Source organism: Pleurodeles waltl, chromosome 7 (assembly GCF_031143425.1).
Source record: "Pleurodeles waltl isolate 20211129_DDA chromosome 7, aPleWal1.hap1.20221129, whole genome shotgun sequence".
Taxonomy (NCBI): Eukaryota; Metazoa; Chordata; class Amphibia; order Caudata; family Salamandridae; genus Pleurodeles; species Pleurodeles waltl.
In genome coordinates this window covers 934817212-934835399 of record NC_090446.1, presented here as the reverse complement: position 1 = coordinate 934835399, position 18188 = coordinate 934817212, and the positions used below count along the sequence as shown (strand labels likewise).

At 45.4% G+C, this 18188-nt stretch overlaps 1 protein-coding gene across 2 annotated transcripts in view; it reads left to right on the top strand.

Annotated features, from left to right (window-relative positions):
- Nucleotides 1-18188, top strand: part of GEMIN5 (gem nuclear organelle associated protein 5) — a 330369-nt gene that overhangs the window by 163025 nt on the left and 149156 nt on the right. For both annotated transcript variants that reach the window (XM_069199624.1, XM_069199625.1), the window contains exon 16: nucleotides 3866-4037. In XM_069199624.1, the coding sequence (XP_069055725.1) occupies nucleotides 3866-4037 (172 nt within the window). The remainder of the gene's footprint in view (nucleotides 1-3865; nucleotides 4038-18188) is intronic.

Here is an 18188-nt window from a genome sequence, read left to right as displayed (position 1 = left end):
CTGCTGCCAAAAGTGGGGTCAGGGCCACCATCTGGAGAGATCAGGGTCGCATTACAAAGGCAGCCCTGGGTTGTCCATCCTGCTTGGGAGAGGAGGTCACACCTCTGCCCAGATCATACCTTTGTCTCAGGCCCTCAAGAGCGCTGGCTCTCACCTTGGGCGGCCAGAAACCAGTCAGTGGTGGCTGAACTGATTGCGACCAGTTAGTCAATCATCACATTAGTAGCTGGTAGGTTTTCAGGGGGCACCTCGAAGGTGCCCTCTATGCGCATTTTTTAATGAATCGGTCACTGGGGTCAGTGAGGGTTTATTATTCTGAGATGTTTGATAACAAACTTCACAGGGTTCAGAGAAGCTATCATGTAGCTGGGGAACTCGTAATGACCACTGTCCAGCACATGCATTTGAAGTGGCTTTCCTGTGCACTTACTATGTCTCAGATTCAACGGAGACATAACAGGGGCATATCTGTGCATGCATATATCCCCTCACATGTGCCTGGATGCACTGTGCCTTAGGGGTGACTTACACCTGGCACATGCAGTGATTGGGAATCTGACACACAGGGGTGTGTGACAGGTCGTGTTTTCAATTTAGCCTGCACCAACACACGCAGTCTGCATTGGCAGCACTTGTGTGCATTTGGTGAGGGGTCCCTGAGGGTGGCACAGTTGGTGCTGCAACCTTCAGAGAGCTTCCTTAGTACCCCAGGCCCTAGGTGCCAGGGGCACCATTTACTAGGGCCTCACAGTGGTAGCTAAAGAGTTTGCCAATTGTGTAAAACAGCTGTGCAGTTTTTGGGAGAGAGATCTGGCACTGGGGACTTGTGTAACAGGGACCCAGTACACTAACAGTCAAAGCTATATCGGAAACCAGGCAAAAAGTGGGGACTAGCCATGTCAAAAATGGTGCTTTCCTACATACATGCCTTTAATAATCACTGTTTGGAGGGGGCCCCTTAAACTACCCCATCCACTTGGCGAGTTATGAGTTTCTGAACCCATTTTGTGTTACAGTAATGTGTTCCCAAATAAGAAAATGGGTTTAGTACTTAACAAAAATCCATTTTGCACTCACAAACTGTGATTTTAGGAATCACTGGCTTTGCAAGCGCAAAGTGGCTTTGTGCATCAGGCCGTAGATTACCTATTCTTTATTGTGAGGAAATGTGGTGTATTATACAGTGTGGTTGTGCAGCCTCACCGAGTAATACACTTACCAGCCCCTTTAGGACCCTTAGATTTTGCTTGTCACACCTTCAGCTTAACCCTGGGTAGCGGTGGCTCTGAGCATTAAGGCATACACAAAGGAACAACTGTAAAGAATTTAGACAGCACCAAAATAATTGAAGAAAAAATAGAAGAGACACCAGAAATCCAACCCCAATTTATAGAAATACACTGTATTTTTAGACACTACAACGAAAAAGATTCACCGAGGACTCTGGAGATATAGAATTTACAAGATATTGTAAAACGGGTTTTCTCACTCAACTGCGACCAAGCATTGGGAAATTCTACAAATTTGACATTTAGAAATGTTTTCACCAAAACATTTGGGCTAGGTGAAATGCTGAAGTTTTGGTAGGGAGCCTGTCAGGGGGACCAGCAAGGTTCTCAGTAACAGTTACCTCAACAGGTGAAGCAGTCTTCTCTCAGTTCCAGGCACTTTTCATCGTATGCTTGGCTTTTCTGTGGAAGTTGTCCTGATGCAAAGGAAGAAGGATGTTGAAGATGTTCAAAGGATGCTGTGGATGCGATGCGGTTGACAGGCATCTTGCTGTAACTACTCCATGGTCCACAAAAGGGGTGAGGCGGTCCTGATGACGCTGTTGACATACCTAAAAGTTCTCTTGGTGCTAGCAGAAGACCAGCTGTCACTAGACAACACTCCTGGGCTCAGAACTCTGGTGCAACTTTGTGCGTCGGGTCCTGATTCCTGGTGCTGCAGGTTGGCAGCAGGTTGAAGACTTTGGTCTACCAACTTGCCCCAGCAGGCTTATTGTTGTGTCCCATTGCTGTGAACAGGAGGCCTGCTCACTGACCCTTGGAGTCTTTTGACTTTGGCTGGGCTCTGGAGATTACTTTTCGTCGAGCAGGACAGAGCAAGCACAATTCCCCCTCCTTTTCTAGCCACCAGGTTCAACAGGTGCAGTCCACACTGGTGCAGCCTGTCCTTGCTGGTTCCATGGTGCAATAGGGCAAACCTTCTGTCCTCTTCCAGTCCAGTTGAGATCAGAGATTGGGGTGCCCTACATATGGTATGAAAATTTCCTCATGGCAGGATGCCACCCGACGACCACTTTCTGCAAAGGGTGGCATCTGGGCATCGCAGGATGCACCATTCTGCCCACTTCCAGTATAGCAGCACCCCTCTCCCAGCCTGTGGAGCTCCCTAGCCCAGCCCAGAGGTGTCTACCAAGGGTGCCACACACGCCTGGAAAACCGATTTGACAGTTGATTTCCCCTCTCTCGTCCCAAGTGCCAGCCAGTCTGTCTGAACAGTGGAGCAGTCCCTCTCCCAAGGATTACCCATTTGCCTACAAAGATGACTTCTCCTCTGAAGCTCTTCTTTTGGGTCAACAACTGTGTGGCTTTAAGTAGGAGGAAGGTGACACCTCCTTCCAGAGTAGACTCCTATTGTATCCTTTCCTGGGAGTCGTTAGCACATCTCCCCAGGAGGGCAGGAAATTCTTGGTTACAGACCCCATGTGCAGCCAGTATGGGCACAGGGGACTGAAGGCAACAAAGTGGCAACTTTGCTAAAGTTCCACATTGCAATTTGTTACATAAATCTTGAACTGAGAATCAAGACGGCCTTAATGTAACGTGTGGTTTGATACCTTCAATGACCCATTTTGGTCGCAAAGTTCCAGAATTAGCACAGCTGAGAGGTCAGCGTGTAACTCTGCACTTGCCTGTTGGGTGACAAGCTTTTCCATAGTGAAAATGACAGTTGTATGTTCTGCCTGTGAAATATGTTGCACCCTTCTTCAGGACTCGATTTGCCTACCATAGTTGTGACTTACACAAATACTGGGGGGAAATCTGGCTTTGCAGTTGCTTTCAATGGCAAAGTCAGGCCAGCAGTTGAACTGCTCTTCCAGCCTGCAAATGGCATGCTGGGAGTCTTGTTTAATCATGTACCATCCACGGTGGCACAACCATTCACTAGGGACTTACCAGTAAGCTAGTTCAGCCTATTGGATAAAAGCCAATTCAGCTTATCAGTTTAAGGGTAAAGGCAAGGGCACAGGCACTGAAGTCTGGTTAGCAGACCTCGGTGCACTCTGAGTCGAAAAAAACAGCAGGATCAGTTCAAAAACTTGAGAGTGACCTTATAAATAGGGGCATTTCCTTACATTTACATTGATGCAGTGCAATTTGGCAAAACTAGGTTTTTGTCGACCAAGTGGTGCAGAAATTGCATGGTGGCATTAGTCGATTGGTGCACATGTTGATGCATAATTTTACTGCACCCATGTACTGTTGGGAAATGTTGCCCAATCTATGCTATTATGTCCTGCTTCTAAATACCTGTTTGGTCTCTAATTCAATAATTTGGTAACTTGTGATACCTGCAAACTGTCTTACTCGCCCACAAATGCATCAGCACAAACTAGTGCCTTGAAAATTGACCCTGAAACCCATGTACATGTATCCCCGGAGAAACATTTCTGACGTCCCTGCTTAATTACACAAAATAATTTCCTGGAGCAAGAATGAGGTCTATTTATAATTAAATACTACACAAGACCCTGCCTTGGTAGAGTCTAGGTGACCTAAAAGATTCTCATTTGTGGGGCATCTGTAAGCATTTGAAGATTGTTTCAAACTTTTTTTTTTCTGCTTTTCCCTGTCTGAAGGTGTGGGACGTCCTGAAGGAGGAGCCCCTGTGTAACTACAGAGGCCACCGTGGTCGCCTTCTGTGCGCCCAGTGGTCTCCAGTAGATCCAGACTGTGTGTGGACTGGAGCTGATGACTTCTCTGTGCAGAAATGGCTTATCTCTAAGCAGGAGCACTCTAGGCCACCACGAGGTCAGTATGTTGGGAGACAGTTTAAGGTATGGTGAACCCTGGTACACCTGGTGGAGTGAATAGTCATAGTTTTGTATACTAGTAAGTCCAGGTAGTCCGAGAACCTCACAGAAATGGTATGAACTTTAAATATATATATTGTAACACGCAATCATGCTGCAATGCCCTGTCGCATCAATTTGATAGTTTGGGGCTCCCTTTCTACCTATTATGAAGATTCCATCTCAGACCGTAGTATGATTCGGTTTGTGGAAATGTGCAGTGTCATGAAGGGTGGTGCTTCTTTCAGGTGGGTGTGTCATCCTCAGTTATGTTTTTTTATTTATCTCATTAATTTTGCTTGCCTACTACCCAGCAGATGTTGGTTAGCTATATGAAGCATGTTTTGTTGACTGCCGTAGTAGCCAGTCAGCTGCATATTTGGGCAGTGTTGTTCAGGGTTCTGTATATCCATTCAGTTGTTGAACAATTGTGTGTGTGTTATGTGTGCGAGAAGAGTGTTGTGCATACAGCAGTACTCAGTTATGTGGTTTATCTCTGCTGTGTTGGGTTAAGCGTAGGGTTCTATTTAATGTGCACTGGGATGTATCTGAGAGGTATTTGAATTGGCTGCTGTGAGTGTTAATACAAATCTATGTGGCATGTGTGTTTGTGTTGCTATACTTGTGGAGACTTGGGTGTGATAACACACTCACGCTGTGGAGACTTGATTGCACTGTGGGGTACCTAAACCCAGGTCCCCACAAGTCAATGTCTTCTAAATGAAAACAAAATTGCCTTGTGGGGACAGAGAGTGTATGTAAGTGTGTATATGTGTGTCTGTGAAGTCCTGTCTAATAATGTGTGCTGCTGGGAGTTGTGCATGTGACAAATTGGTGATCGAGATCCATACGATGGTCACTTTTCAAACCAAGGCTATTTTCGAACTGTTTGCCATCTGGACTCATAAATGAATAGTGAGTGTGACCAGGCAAAAGACAATGTTCGATGGCATCTGTCGCTGTAGATACGCATGTTCTGCATAGCTCGCCATCTGGTGTTGGGCCGGAGTGTTACAAGTTGTTTTTCTTCGAAGAAGTCTTTCGAGTCACGGGACCGAGTGACTCCTCCTTTTGTCTCCATTGCGCATGGGCGTCGACTCCATCTTCGATTGTTTTTTTTCCGCCATCGGGTTCGGACGTGTTCCTGTCGCTCCGAGTTTCGGAACGGAAAATTAGCTAATTTCGGAAGATTTTCGTCGGTATTGTTGCGTTCGGGATCGGCGTACTTACATTCCACACCGCATCGAAGATCGAAGAGCTCCGGTGCCCTTCGGGGTAGTTTTTCGATCCTCCGTCGGGGCCTGGTCGGCCCGACCACGTGCTGAAGAACGCCGATGGAACGGACCCCGTTCCGTTTCTGCCCCAAATGCCACAATAAGTACCCTTACACAGACCAACACTTGGTCTGCAACCTGTGCCTGTCACCTGAGCACAGCGAAGACACCTGCGAGGCCTGTCGTGCGTTCCGGTCCCGAAAAACACTCCGAGACCGTCGAGCCAGAAGACTTCAAATGGCGTCCGCACCGACAGCCCAACGGGAGTTCGAGGAACAGGAAGAAGAAGGTACCTTCTCGATCCAAGACTCAGACTCCGAAGGATTCGACGACACACAAACCGTGAGTAAGACGTCGAAAACCACACAAAGAAACATTTACAAGGCTCAGGGGACGCCACTGCCACCAGGCCATGGCTCGACCCATAAATTCGGTGACCGACCGTCGGCACCGAAAAAGGCCCAAACAGTGCCGAGATCGTCCGACTCCGGTCGAGACACCGGCACGCAGCCTTCTCGGGACCGAGAAAGTGCTGGAGACAAGCCTCGACACCGAGATGCCGGTGTGGACACGGCTCGACGCCGAGACAGCGGCACCGAAACAGATCGACGCCGAGAGGTTTCGGCCCCGAAAAGGAAAAAAGTCAGCTCGGAGCCGAAAAAACACGCAGACAAAGTTTCGACGCCGAAACAAACTGCAAGCGACCCAGCTTCAGGCTCTTATACAGAAGAGCACTCGCTAACCTCCCAAATGCAAAAGCATAGGTTTGAGGAAGAGCTGCAAGCAACTGATGTGGACCATACGCAAAAGCGTATCTTCATTCAGCAGGGGACAGGAAAAATAAGCACCCTTCCCCCCATTAGGAGAAAGAGAAGGTTGGAGTTCCAGACGGAACAAGCACCACAACCAAAAGTGGTGAAAAGAGTTACGCCACCACCCTCTCCTCCGCCCGTGATTAACGTTTCACCAGCACAAACTCCATCTCACTCCCCAGCTCACACCACCATGAGCCAGGGTGACCAAGATCAGGACGCATGGGACCTATACGACGCCCCAGTGTCAGATAACAGCCCGGAGGCATACCCTACAAAGCCATCTCCACCAGAAGACAGCACCGCGTACTCTCAGGTGGTGGCTAGAGCAGCACAATTTCATAACGTAAGCCTCCACTCAGAACAGGTCGAGGATGATTTCTTGTTCAACACACTCTCCTCCACCCACAGCTCCTACCAAAGCCTGCCTATGCTCCCTGGTATGCTCCGGCACGCAAAAGACATATTTAAGGAGCCGGTCAAAAGTAGGGCAATCACACCAAGGGTGGAAAAAAAGTATAAGCCGCCTCCTACGGACCCGGTTTTCATCACTACACAGCTGCCACCAGACTCTGTTGTTGTAGGAGCAGCTAGGAAAAGGGCCAACTCTCACACATCTGGAGATGCACCACCCCCAGATAAAGAAAGCCGCAAGTTCGATGCAGCTGGTAAGAGAGTCGCAGCACAAGCTGCAAACCAGTGGCGCATCGCGAACTCCCAGGCACTACTTGCGCGCTATGACAGAGCCCACTGGGACGAGATGCAACATCTCATTGAACATCTGCCCAAGGACTTCCAAAATAGGGCAAAACAAGTGGTTGAGGAGGGACAGACCATCTCCAACAACCAGATACGTTCCTCCATGGACGCTGCAGATACAGCTGCACGGACAATTAATACATCTGTAACTATCAGAAGGCATGCATGGCTCCGAACGTCTGGATTTAAACCAGAGATTCAACAAGCAGTTCTCAATATGCCTTTTAATGAAAAAGAACTGTTCGGTCCAGAAGTGGACACAGCGATTGAGAAGCTCAAAAAAGATACGGACACTGCCAAAGCCATGGGCGCACTCTACTCCCCGCAGAGCAGAGGGAATTACAGCACATTCCGTAAAACGCCCTTTCGAGGGGGGTTTCGGGGTCAAAGCACACAAGCCAGCACCTCACAAGCAACACCGTCCACTTACCAAGGACAGTATAGAGGAGGTTTTCGGGGACAATATAGAGGAGGGCAATTCCCTAGAAATAGAGGGAGATTTCAAAGCCCCAAAACCCCTACTACTAAACAATGACTCACATGTCACTCACCCCCTCCACACAACACCAGTGGGGGGAAGAATAGGTCATTATTACAAAGCATGGGAGGAAATCACTACAGACACTTGGGTTCTAGCAATTATCCGACATGGTTATTGCATAGAATTTCTACAATTCCCTCCAAACATACCACCAAAAGCACAAAATTTAACAACACACCATTCCAATCTCCTGGAGATAGAAGTGCAGGCACTATTGCAAAAGAATGCAATCGAATTAGTGCCAAACACACAAATAAACACAGGAGTTTACTCACTGTACTTTCTGATACCAAAGAAGGACAAAACGCTGAGACCAATCCTAGACCTCAGAGTAGTGAACACTTTCATCAAATCAGACCACTTCCACATGGTCACACTACAAGAAGTATTGCCATTGCTAAAACTACACGACTACATGGCAACTTTAGACCTCAAGGATGCTTATTTCCATATACCAATACACCCATCGCACAGGAAATACCTAAGGTTTGTATTCAAAGGAATACATTACCAATTCAAGGTACTGCCTTTCGGATTAACAACCGCACCAAGAGTCTTTACCAAATGTCTAGCGGTAGTCGCTGCACACATAAGAAGGCAGCAAATACATGTGTTCCCATATTTGGACGACTGGCTAATCAAGGCCCATTCGTTCATACAGTGCTCAAATCACACAAATCAAATCATACAAACCCTCTTCAAACTCGGGTTCACCGTCAATTTCACAAAATCCAAAATTCTGCCACGCAAGGTACAACAATACCTAGGAGCCATAATAGACACATCAAAGGGAGTAGCCACTCCAAGTCCACAAAGAATTCAAAATTTCAACACCATCATACAACGCATGTATCCAACACAAAAGATACAGGCAAAGATGGTATTACAACTCCTAGGCATGATGTCATCATGCATAGCCATTGTCCCAAACGCAAGACTGCACATGAGGCCCTTACAACAATGCCTAGCATCACAGTGGTCTCAAGCACAGGGTCACCTTCTAGATCTGGTGTTAATAGACCGCCAAACTTACCTCTCGCTTCTGTGGTGGAACAACATAAATTTAAACAAGGGGCGGCCTTTCCAAGACCCAGTGCCACAATACGTAATAACAACAGATGCTTCCATGACAGGGTGGGGAGCACACCTCGATCAACACAGCATACAAGGACAATGGAACGTACATCAAACAAAACTGCATATCAATCACCTAGAACTTCTAGCAGTTTTTCAAGCACTAAAAGCTTTCCAACCAATAATAGTTCACAAATACATTCTCGTCAAAACAGACAACATGACAACAATGTATTATCTAAACAAGCAGGGAGGGACGCACTCCACGCAGTTAAGCCTGCTAGCACAAAAAATTTGGCATTGGGCAATTCACAACCAAATTCGCCTAATTGCACAGTTTATACCAGGGATACAAAATCAACTCGCAGACAATCTCTCTCGAGATCACCAACAGGTCCACGAATGGGAAATTCACCCCCAAATTCTGAACACTTATTTCAAACTCTGGGGAACACCTCAGATAGACTTGTTTGCGACAAGGGAGAACGCAAAATGCCAAAACTTCGCATCCAGGTACCCACACAAACAATCCCAAGGCAATGCCCTATGGATGAACTGGTCAGGGATATTTGCTTACGCTTTTCCTCCTCTCCCTCTCCTTCCTTACCTGGTAAACAAACTCAGTCAAAGCAAACTCAAACTCATATTGATAGCACCAACTTGGGCAAGGCAACCCTGGTACACAACGCTGCTAGACCTATCAGTGGTACCCTGCATCAAATTGCCCAACAGGCCAGATCTGTTGACACAGCACAACCAAAAGATCAGACACCCAGATCCAGCATCGCTGAATCTAGCAATCTGGCTCCTGAAATCCTAGAATTCGGGCACTTACAACTTACCCAAGAATGTATGGAAGTCATAAAACAAGCAAGAAGGCCATCCACCAGGCACTGCTATGCAAGTAAATGGAAGAGGTTTGTTTGCTACTGCCATATTAATCAAATACAACCATTAAACACAACTCCAGAACATGTAGTGGGTTACTTGCTTCACTTACAAAAATCTAACCTAGCTTTCTCTTCCATTAAGATTCACCTTGCAGCAATATCTGCATACCTGCAGACTACCTATTCAACTTCCCTATATAAAATACCAGTCATTAAAGCATTCATGGAGGGCCTTAGAAGAATTATACCACCAAGAACACTACCTGTTCCTTCATGGAACCTAAATGTTGTCCTAACTAGACTTATGGGTCCACCTTTTGAACCCATGCACTCCTGCGACATACAGTTCCTAACCTGGAAGGTGGCATTTCTCATCGCCATTACTTCCCTAAGAAGAGTAAGCGAGATTCAGGCGTTTACTATACAGGAACCTTTTATACAACTACACAAAAATAAAGTCGTCCTAAGGACCAATCCTAAATTTTTGCCAAAGGTTATTTCACCGTTCCATCTAAATCAAACAGTGGAACTTCCAGTGTTCTTTCCACAGCCAGATACCGTAGCCGAAAGGGCACTACATACATTAGATGTCAAAAGAGCATTGATGTATTACATTGACAGAACAAAGAACATCAGAAAGACTAAACAACTCTTTATTGCATTTCAAAAACCTCATGCAGGAAACCCAATTTCAAAACAAGGTATAGCCAGATGGATAGTTAAATGCATCCAAATCTGCTACCTTAAAGCTAAACGACAGCTGCCCATTACACCAAGGGCACACTCAACCAGAAAGAAAGGTGCTACCATGGCCTTTCTAGGAAACATCCCAATGCAAGAAATATGTAAGGCAGCCACATGGTCTACGCCTCACACATTCACCAAGCACTACTGTGTAGACGTGTTTTCCGCACAACAAGCCACAGTAGGTCAAGCCGTATTAAGGACATTATTTCAAACTACTTCCACTCCTACAGGCTGATCCACCGCTTTTGGGGAAATAACTGCTTACTAGTCTATGCAGAACATGCGTATCTACAGCGACAGATGCCATCGAACTGAAAATGTCACTTACCCAGTGTACATCTGTTCGTGGCATCAGTCGCAGTAGATTCGCATGTGCCCACCCGCCTCCCCGGGAGCCTGTAGCAGTTTGGAAGTTACTTTCAATTATTTATATATGTATCATCTCAACCTTAGATACGTGCATACTTAGTCACTCCATTGCATGGGCACTATTACTACAATTCAACTCCTACCTCACCCTCTGCGGGGAAAAACAATCGAAGATGGAGTCGACGCCCATGCGCAATGGAGACAAAAGGAGGAGTCACTCGGTCCCGTGACTCGAAAGACTTCTTCGAAGAAAAACAACTTGTAACACTCCGGCCCAACACCAGATGGCGAGCTATGCAGAACATGCGAATCTACTGCGACTGATGCCACGAACAGATGTACACTGGGTAAGTGACATTTTCATTCTAGGGTTTCAGGCCAGTCTGATGTTATTAGACATGGTGCTACAATACTGTTGCGCTAAAAGTCCATGACTAAGTCCCTGTTAGGACTTGCCGATGTTCGCTTGGTAGTGGAGACTACAGGTGAAGGCTTTTAATCTACACTATATCGTAGGGTTACAAAACTCATGAGAAGTATGGTACTTTAAGTAAAGAGCATTTTAAATAGCACTTAATGCATTCACCGTCCAGGTAGTTCTTCACAAACTAAATCTAACTTATTACAGGTTAGTTCAGAATTTTACACTTTAATTCCAGCTCCCTAGAGAAGCTAGAAATGCCTACCACCTCCTGGGCTAGAGTTTGAAGTGGAAACGCATTTCTAGTTCATAGATGTTGAGGTTTTGTTTAACATTGAGCTTTATGACTATTGTTATCCTTTGTAGTGACTGTTTGTGTCACTATGGCCTTTTCAGAAGCATTGTGGTTCTTGTTTTCAAAGTCAAATGATCAAAGGGACAAGCTAACAGTTTTGTTGTTGTGATTTGAGTTAAAGAAATGTGCTCCGGAATGCACAGCTGTTCATCTGACAAGAACCTAAAAAAAAATACCTAAACACTCCACCACTTGAAGAATGAAGTGCCATCACTACAAAATGGAGTTTGTTGGTTTGCCCCTGTTCTCTTCCAAGTGGGAGTACTGCTTTGACACATCATATGGTCACCAGTGTCCAGTGGCAGTGCTAATTTATTATTATTAAAGGTATGGTTGCCACTTGGCTTTGGAGGGAACAGTAGTTGGCTGCGCTTGCCAGAACACCCTAGAGTTCCCTTTTAAAATGATTATGGGTTAGGAGTTAGTTTGTCCACCATTTGCGGTCGTGGTTTTCCGGTGTCTAGTTGGATATTTGTTCACAACAAAGGGTCTGGATTGGAGATTTAACCTGTGATATTTCAGGAACTATTTCCCCTAGGCACACAGTTCCAATGATTGCAGAATTAGAGTGATGAGTTACCCCATCAGAATCAGGCCCTCAGGCCATGGTTAGAAGTCAGTTTCGCAAGACATTTAGGGATGATCAGAGAGATAAGTACAGGCAACCCATGGGTACGGGAAAAACCATGGTGATGCACTTTCACCTCACTAGCATTCACAACTAAAGTAGACTGTGATTATAACTGCTAAAGATGGACATCACATACCTAGCCAAACATTCTCAAAATTAACTCAAAACCCTGTCAAAGAGGTCTGTCTCCGTCTATCCCCTCTAAACAGCTTGGCAAATCAGGGTGTACTGCTGCTATAAAACATTTAATGGTAAGAGAAATATTGAACATGCTTGTGTTTCATATGGTTTCCATACAACAACTAATTAGTCTTCTTAAGCCTCTTCCCTGCCCATAATGCTGACTTAGGAAAGGTTAGAGCCTCGTACCCAACATTTGTCATGTCTCATGGCTCCATTTTGTGATACGTACCTCTTCTTTAATCCTGATGGTCCACACGTGTCAAGGGATATAGGTTCTTATTTCACTAGAGGCTTGTCAGTACACTTCCCCTCCATAATATGTACTCTTCGCATCCCCTTTACGGGGTTGGGGAATTTAATAAACTATCTACTTGTCCAGGGGACAGGTTGCTTCTTAAAGCTACTTGTCCTGTAAAAATATCTACTTGTCCGTCTGGTGCCATGTAGTGCGGCGACAAATTATGGCAGCAATCTCATTCCGTCATAGCTCTGATAGCCTCTCTGATCATGCTAGAGCAAATCCTATAGTAGGACTTGAATACTTACAATTTCAACCCCTAGTATAGCAAGTTCTTTATTTTGCTACCTTTCCGCAGATCTACGTACCGGGGCTGGAGGAAGCACTAAGCAATAGTTCCAGGGTTGGAATGCCTTTGAGTCTGCAAACCTACTACCTTGCATGTTTTAAGGATGTTCACTAGCTCTTCTCTAATCTTTCCCCATACTTAGAAAGGTTGGAAATTTACTCATGACAATGGCAGAAGTAGAAGTTCTTCCAGAATTGGGAAGAAAGTGGTTGAAGTCAACATGAACTTGTAAGGATTTTCGCATGAGCAAATCTACAAATGCAAAAGTGCTTGTGCTAAAATACAGTTCACAGATATTTCCTAGGAGTACAGTTTCCTGGTCTACTTCTGTAAGTTCTTGTGACTTCATGAAAGCCACTAATTCAAAGACATATAGCTTGGGTGCACTTTTGTGACTTTCTTTAAGAATTGGGTCCCTAATTAGGTCTGGTATTGACCAAGACATTTTGTTTTTTATTAATATTCTATTTCTCTCTCTCCATCTATCGGCTGGCTTTACTGTGAGTGATCGCATTCTGCTGTTCCGCAAGGAGAATATTGGCACACAAAGTAGCTTTGTTCAGTGCCAGGAACTACTGTGGCAATCAGTGGCATAACGAAACTGGAGGGGGCCCCTCTGCCAAGAACTTGGAGGGCCCCCCCTCCACACACACACAGGGTAGCTTTGTCACACCACTGGTGGCAATGTATGCTTTTAAAACGTTTTTTGTTGTTGTTTTTTTTGTCTTTTTGCCTGTGTTTGTTACAATGGTGAGGGCCTGGTGGCTCCCACAACAGTAAAGTGTTACAAAAGCCACATCAAAACAAGACATGCATTGACGAAACTAAAAGACTCACAACAAATGTTGGATCGGTAGGCTTTGCCAGTGCTTGTTTATTTTCATGCTTCCCATAATCTTGTTGAAAATGTTACACTGATTTTCCATTAGGAATTTTTCTTGGAAATACTACCATGCATCAACATATTTTACTAAATGACGCTTCAAAGAAATAGCACCTAAAATGTCATAGTAGGGATTCGTTTTCGTTTCCTACTTGCATTTTTTTCTGAACATTTTATTTTGAAAGCAAAGAATCATCACTCTTGCTCACTAGCTTCTGCAAACATTTGCATATAATCAGTGAGCATTAAACTTACCTTCATATTGTCAAACCTTTCAAATGTGTTTAAATGTTTTTGTTTTTTTTACTAGAACCACTGTCAGTAGTGTAGTGTAACCTTGTAACGCTTGTTACAGCATTCGCCCTAATAATAAAGGCTTTTCAATAATGAACCATAAATACAAGTTCAAAAGCCATTAGCACATGGACACACATATTACCTCAACTGCAGACAGTCCCTTCTCTGTAAATTGGCAGCCAAAAGGGTTCTGCTGCAGGGGGTTTGGCCTTGTCCCAAAGACAAAATAAACATGAAAACTTGTTGCCTTTGACCCCAAACAATATGTCCCTGGCATCAGGCGATAGCAATTCCACATCCCTGCCTTTCCAAACACTGCATGGTAAATTGGGTTCTGGGATAAGAGGGGGGGCGAAAATTGGTAATTATCTCTATTGCTATCTGCTAGGCCAGTAGTAAATCTTAGGACAGGCTTTTTTTTAACCTGTAGACTTGCAGAGTTTGCTCTGATAGATTCACTTCCCAAAAGGTTTCTAGCCACCTAGCTGATGTGCATCACACACCCTGCATAAAGTTAAGATTTGAGCATTGTCAAAACCCTGAACAATTCACAAGTGTTTTAATGCAAGAGTGGTGCTATTCTGGGACTTTGGTCCCATTGCAGTTAACTTTATCCATGTCCCCCTCATTTCTTCAAATGACCTTGAATTCCCAGGAGGCACCTTCATCGCAGGCATTATTTTTTTGGGCCATGTGTGATTTAACCCTGTTTAACTTCTGCCTGTGTTTTAGATGTAGATATGTTTTTCTATCGGATTGGTTCATAATTTGTTTATATAGAGTATCACAGCGAATACATTTCCCTTTAGGCCATATTGCAAGAGGATACCGTAAATGGTACCGGTTGAAAAGAGGCTGCAGGTCTTGAGATGCTCGGGGACAGAGGGATACTTTTGGTCCTCTTCTCCACGGGCCAGGGGCAACCGGTGCAGATGTGTCCAGAGGTGTCGGGTTTTCTCTACTTGGAGCACTCGCGTTAGAGGGGACCCACGGGCAGAGACTGCAGGCGGTGTCGATGAGTCCACATTAGGCAAGTCCAAGGTGGGCTTTGCCTCTGGAGGCCTGGGGGACCAAGTTGGCACTGCTGGTCCACTTCAAAACGGGCTAGGTGGTACGGATTCAATGGTGCTTTCCGGGTTCTGGTTTATTGTGTTCCGGAGTCCTCAGTTGTCTTGGGATGCTTGCAAGATGCTGCTCCACAGGAGTTCCTGGCTCTTTGTTGAAGGCAGGCAGTCCTCCCAGGCTTTTGGATGCACAGCAGCTTACAGGATGAGTCGACTTTGGCACAAATCGGTGGGAACAGCAGACCAGCCAGCAGGGCCAGGGCCAAGTCAGGTGCTTCTTCCTCAGGTTTTGCTTTTGCGGTTCTTGGGTGTCTTTCTTTGTGGTTCAGCAGAATCTGATTTCTTGCTGTCAAAGACCCCCCAAATTACTGAATTTAGGTGCGTTTTAGGGAGAAAAGGGTAGTTACCAATGGGCTACTAACGTCTAGGCTCACTACATCCCCTATATGACCACTTTGTGTGGGAAGTGGGCATAACCCTGTCCCAGAGTTCATAAAGCTACCAGCATCAAAATGCAGATTCCTAAATGTGGTGTTTGCATCAGGCAGCTCACCTTAGTTTTGGACTGACCTGGGGGGTGGACACACATCTCTGAATACTAAATTTCCTGCCTGTCCTAGTGCCAACTGGGCCGAGGGGCAGGGGTGTCAGCATCTCTTTTTTGAGTGAAGCCAGATCTGCATTCCATAGGTGGTGGGCTTTTTTGAAGCCCCCTGCATTGGAATGCAGATTTGCAGGTTGACTTGTTGGGTGGGGTGTGTAAAAACCACGCCCAGAGCAGGGTTTGTCTTTGACCGCCCAAGAGCAAAAGCTCTGACCCTAGGAGGTCAGACTCTTGTCTGTTGGTGGCAGGCAGGCTAAAACTAGTCAGTCCCCACACGAGTATTAGGTTGGTTTTGGGGGGGGTGGGGGCTCTAAGAATCAACAAAGACATAGCAGGGGCATATATGCTCATGTGGATATGTCCTCACATGCAATGTAATGCACCCTGCCTTAGGGCTGTAAGGCCTGCTGTAGGGGTGACTTTTATATATTGCATGCAGTGTTTAGGGGACATGGCATGCAGCTGTGTGCCATGTGTTCTCACTTTTAGCTGCACCAAGACACGCAGCCAGCATTGACAGTGTGCATGTACTAGGTGAGGGTTCCCCGAGGGTGGCACAATACATGCTGCAGCCCTTGGGGATCCCTCTTGGTGCCTATGCCCTAGGGTACAATTTACTATGGACTTCCGTGGGTGAAGGGGAAAAGGTATTGCCAATTGGGGAAAAATTGCACAGTTTTAGGGAAAGAAATCTGGCACTGGGTACCTGGTTAGAAGGAACCCAGTGCACTTTCAGTCAAAATTGCATCAATTACAAGGCAAAAAGTGGGGTTGACCAGGTCAAAAAGGAGCACTTTCCTACACAACCCTCCACTGCCAACCCCCCAAACGAAAGAGGATGAGACTAACTGTAGGAAGTTGGCTCTGTATATACTATCTCAAAGTGAGAGATAGTGTGCACAGAGTCCAAGGGTTCCCTTTAGAGGTTGATAGTGGCAAAATTAGATCATTCTAATGCTCTATTTTGTGGTAGTGTGGTCGAGCAGTAGGCTTATCAGAGGGTAGTGTTAAGCATTTGTTGTACACACACAGGCAATAACTGAGGAACACACACTCAAAGACTTAACTCCAGGCCAATAGGTTTTTATATAGAAAAATATATTTTCTTAATTTACTTTAGAACCACAAGATTCAAGACTTGATGTAAATACATCAAATGCAAGGTACTCCAGACAGGTAAGTAAGGAACTTTGAATTAGAGCAATAACATACACAGTATGGGTTAAAATGGCAATAAGCTATTTTAAAAGTGGACACAGTGCAAACATCAACAGTTCCTGGGGGAGGTAAGTAAGGTTAAGTTTCTGAGGTAAGTAATGCACTTACAAGTTCAGTTTCCTGGGCCTAGGCAGCCCACCGTCGGGGGTTCAAGGCAACCCCAAAGTCACCGCACCAGCAACAAAGGGCCGGTCAGGTGCAGAGGTCAAAGGAGGGCCCAAAACACATAGGCACCTATGGAGAACTACCTGCGTCTTCAGAGGGCCGACTAGGGGGGGTTTGTAGAGTACTGGGGGGGACACAAACAGGCACACAAAACACACCCTCAGCGGCACAGGGGTGGCCAGGTGCAGTGTGCTTAGTAGGCGTCGGGTTTTCTGTAGAAGTCAGTCACCAGATCCTCGGGGTCTGTGCACGTTCCCAACACTTCCACCACAAGACAGCTCCAATACTCTGATTAGATTTATCACAGAGTCTAAGAGAGTCCAAGTGGGGAAAAGGGGATTAGGACAGGAACAGCTGGGAAGGAGACCTATAGGAAGCAAAAGGTTAAAACACAACATCAAAATTATATCTCATGAAATCAGTACCATGCTACAACTCGAAGCTTCGTCTTTTCCGAAAAAACATGAACAACCCTAAAATAGTCCTAAAACTGACTAGGCTTTAGATGACCGAATGCCTGAGGAGGAAACAGGAAAAGTTAAATAGGACTTTCAGATTCGAGTACTTTCTTTAGCATGAGAATCAGGAAACACTCTGAGCAATTTCTAAACAACCATATGAATCTCCTTTTAAGAATATATATCAGGAACACACAGCATTACATCTAGAACTCTGGTATTGTTGTGTTCATCTCAGAAAAAACATTTGGAAGTGAATTGCGCACATTGCAGATTTTTATATGAATATTAAACACCATAAAGGATTGTGCACCATGAAATCACACAACGTAGATTCATGGAATAAATCACGCAAAGTGTCAACTTGAAATGCTACCAAGAAAATGTCTTAGAATAGTAGCGCACAGTAATTTACATTATTTATACACGAGGAAAGAATTGCGCGTCTTGCCGATTCAAATGCCACCATGCAAATGCCAAGAAATGGTAGCGCACAATGAATAACATGAAAAAACACTCAAGGAAAGAATCGCGCGTCTTGCCGATTCAAATGCCACCATGCAAATGCCAAGAAATGGTAGCGCACAATGAATAACATGAAAAAACACTCAAGGAAAGAATCGCGCGTGTTGCCGATTCGAATGCCACCATGTAAATGCCAGAAAATGGTAGCGCACAATGAACAGCATGAATTACACACGAGAAGTGAATCGCGCGTTTCGCCGATTCGAATGCCACCATGTAAATGCAAAGAAAAGGTAGCGCGCAATGAACAACA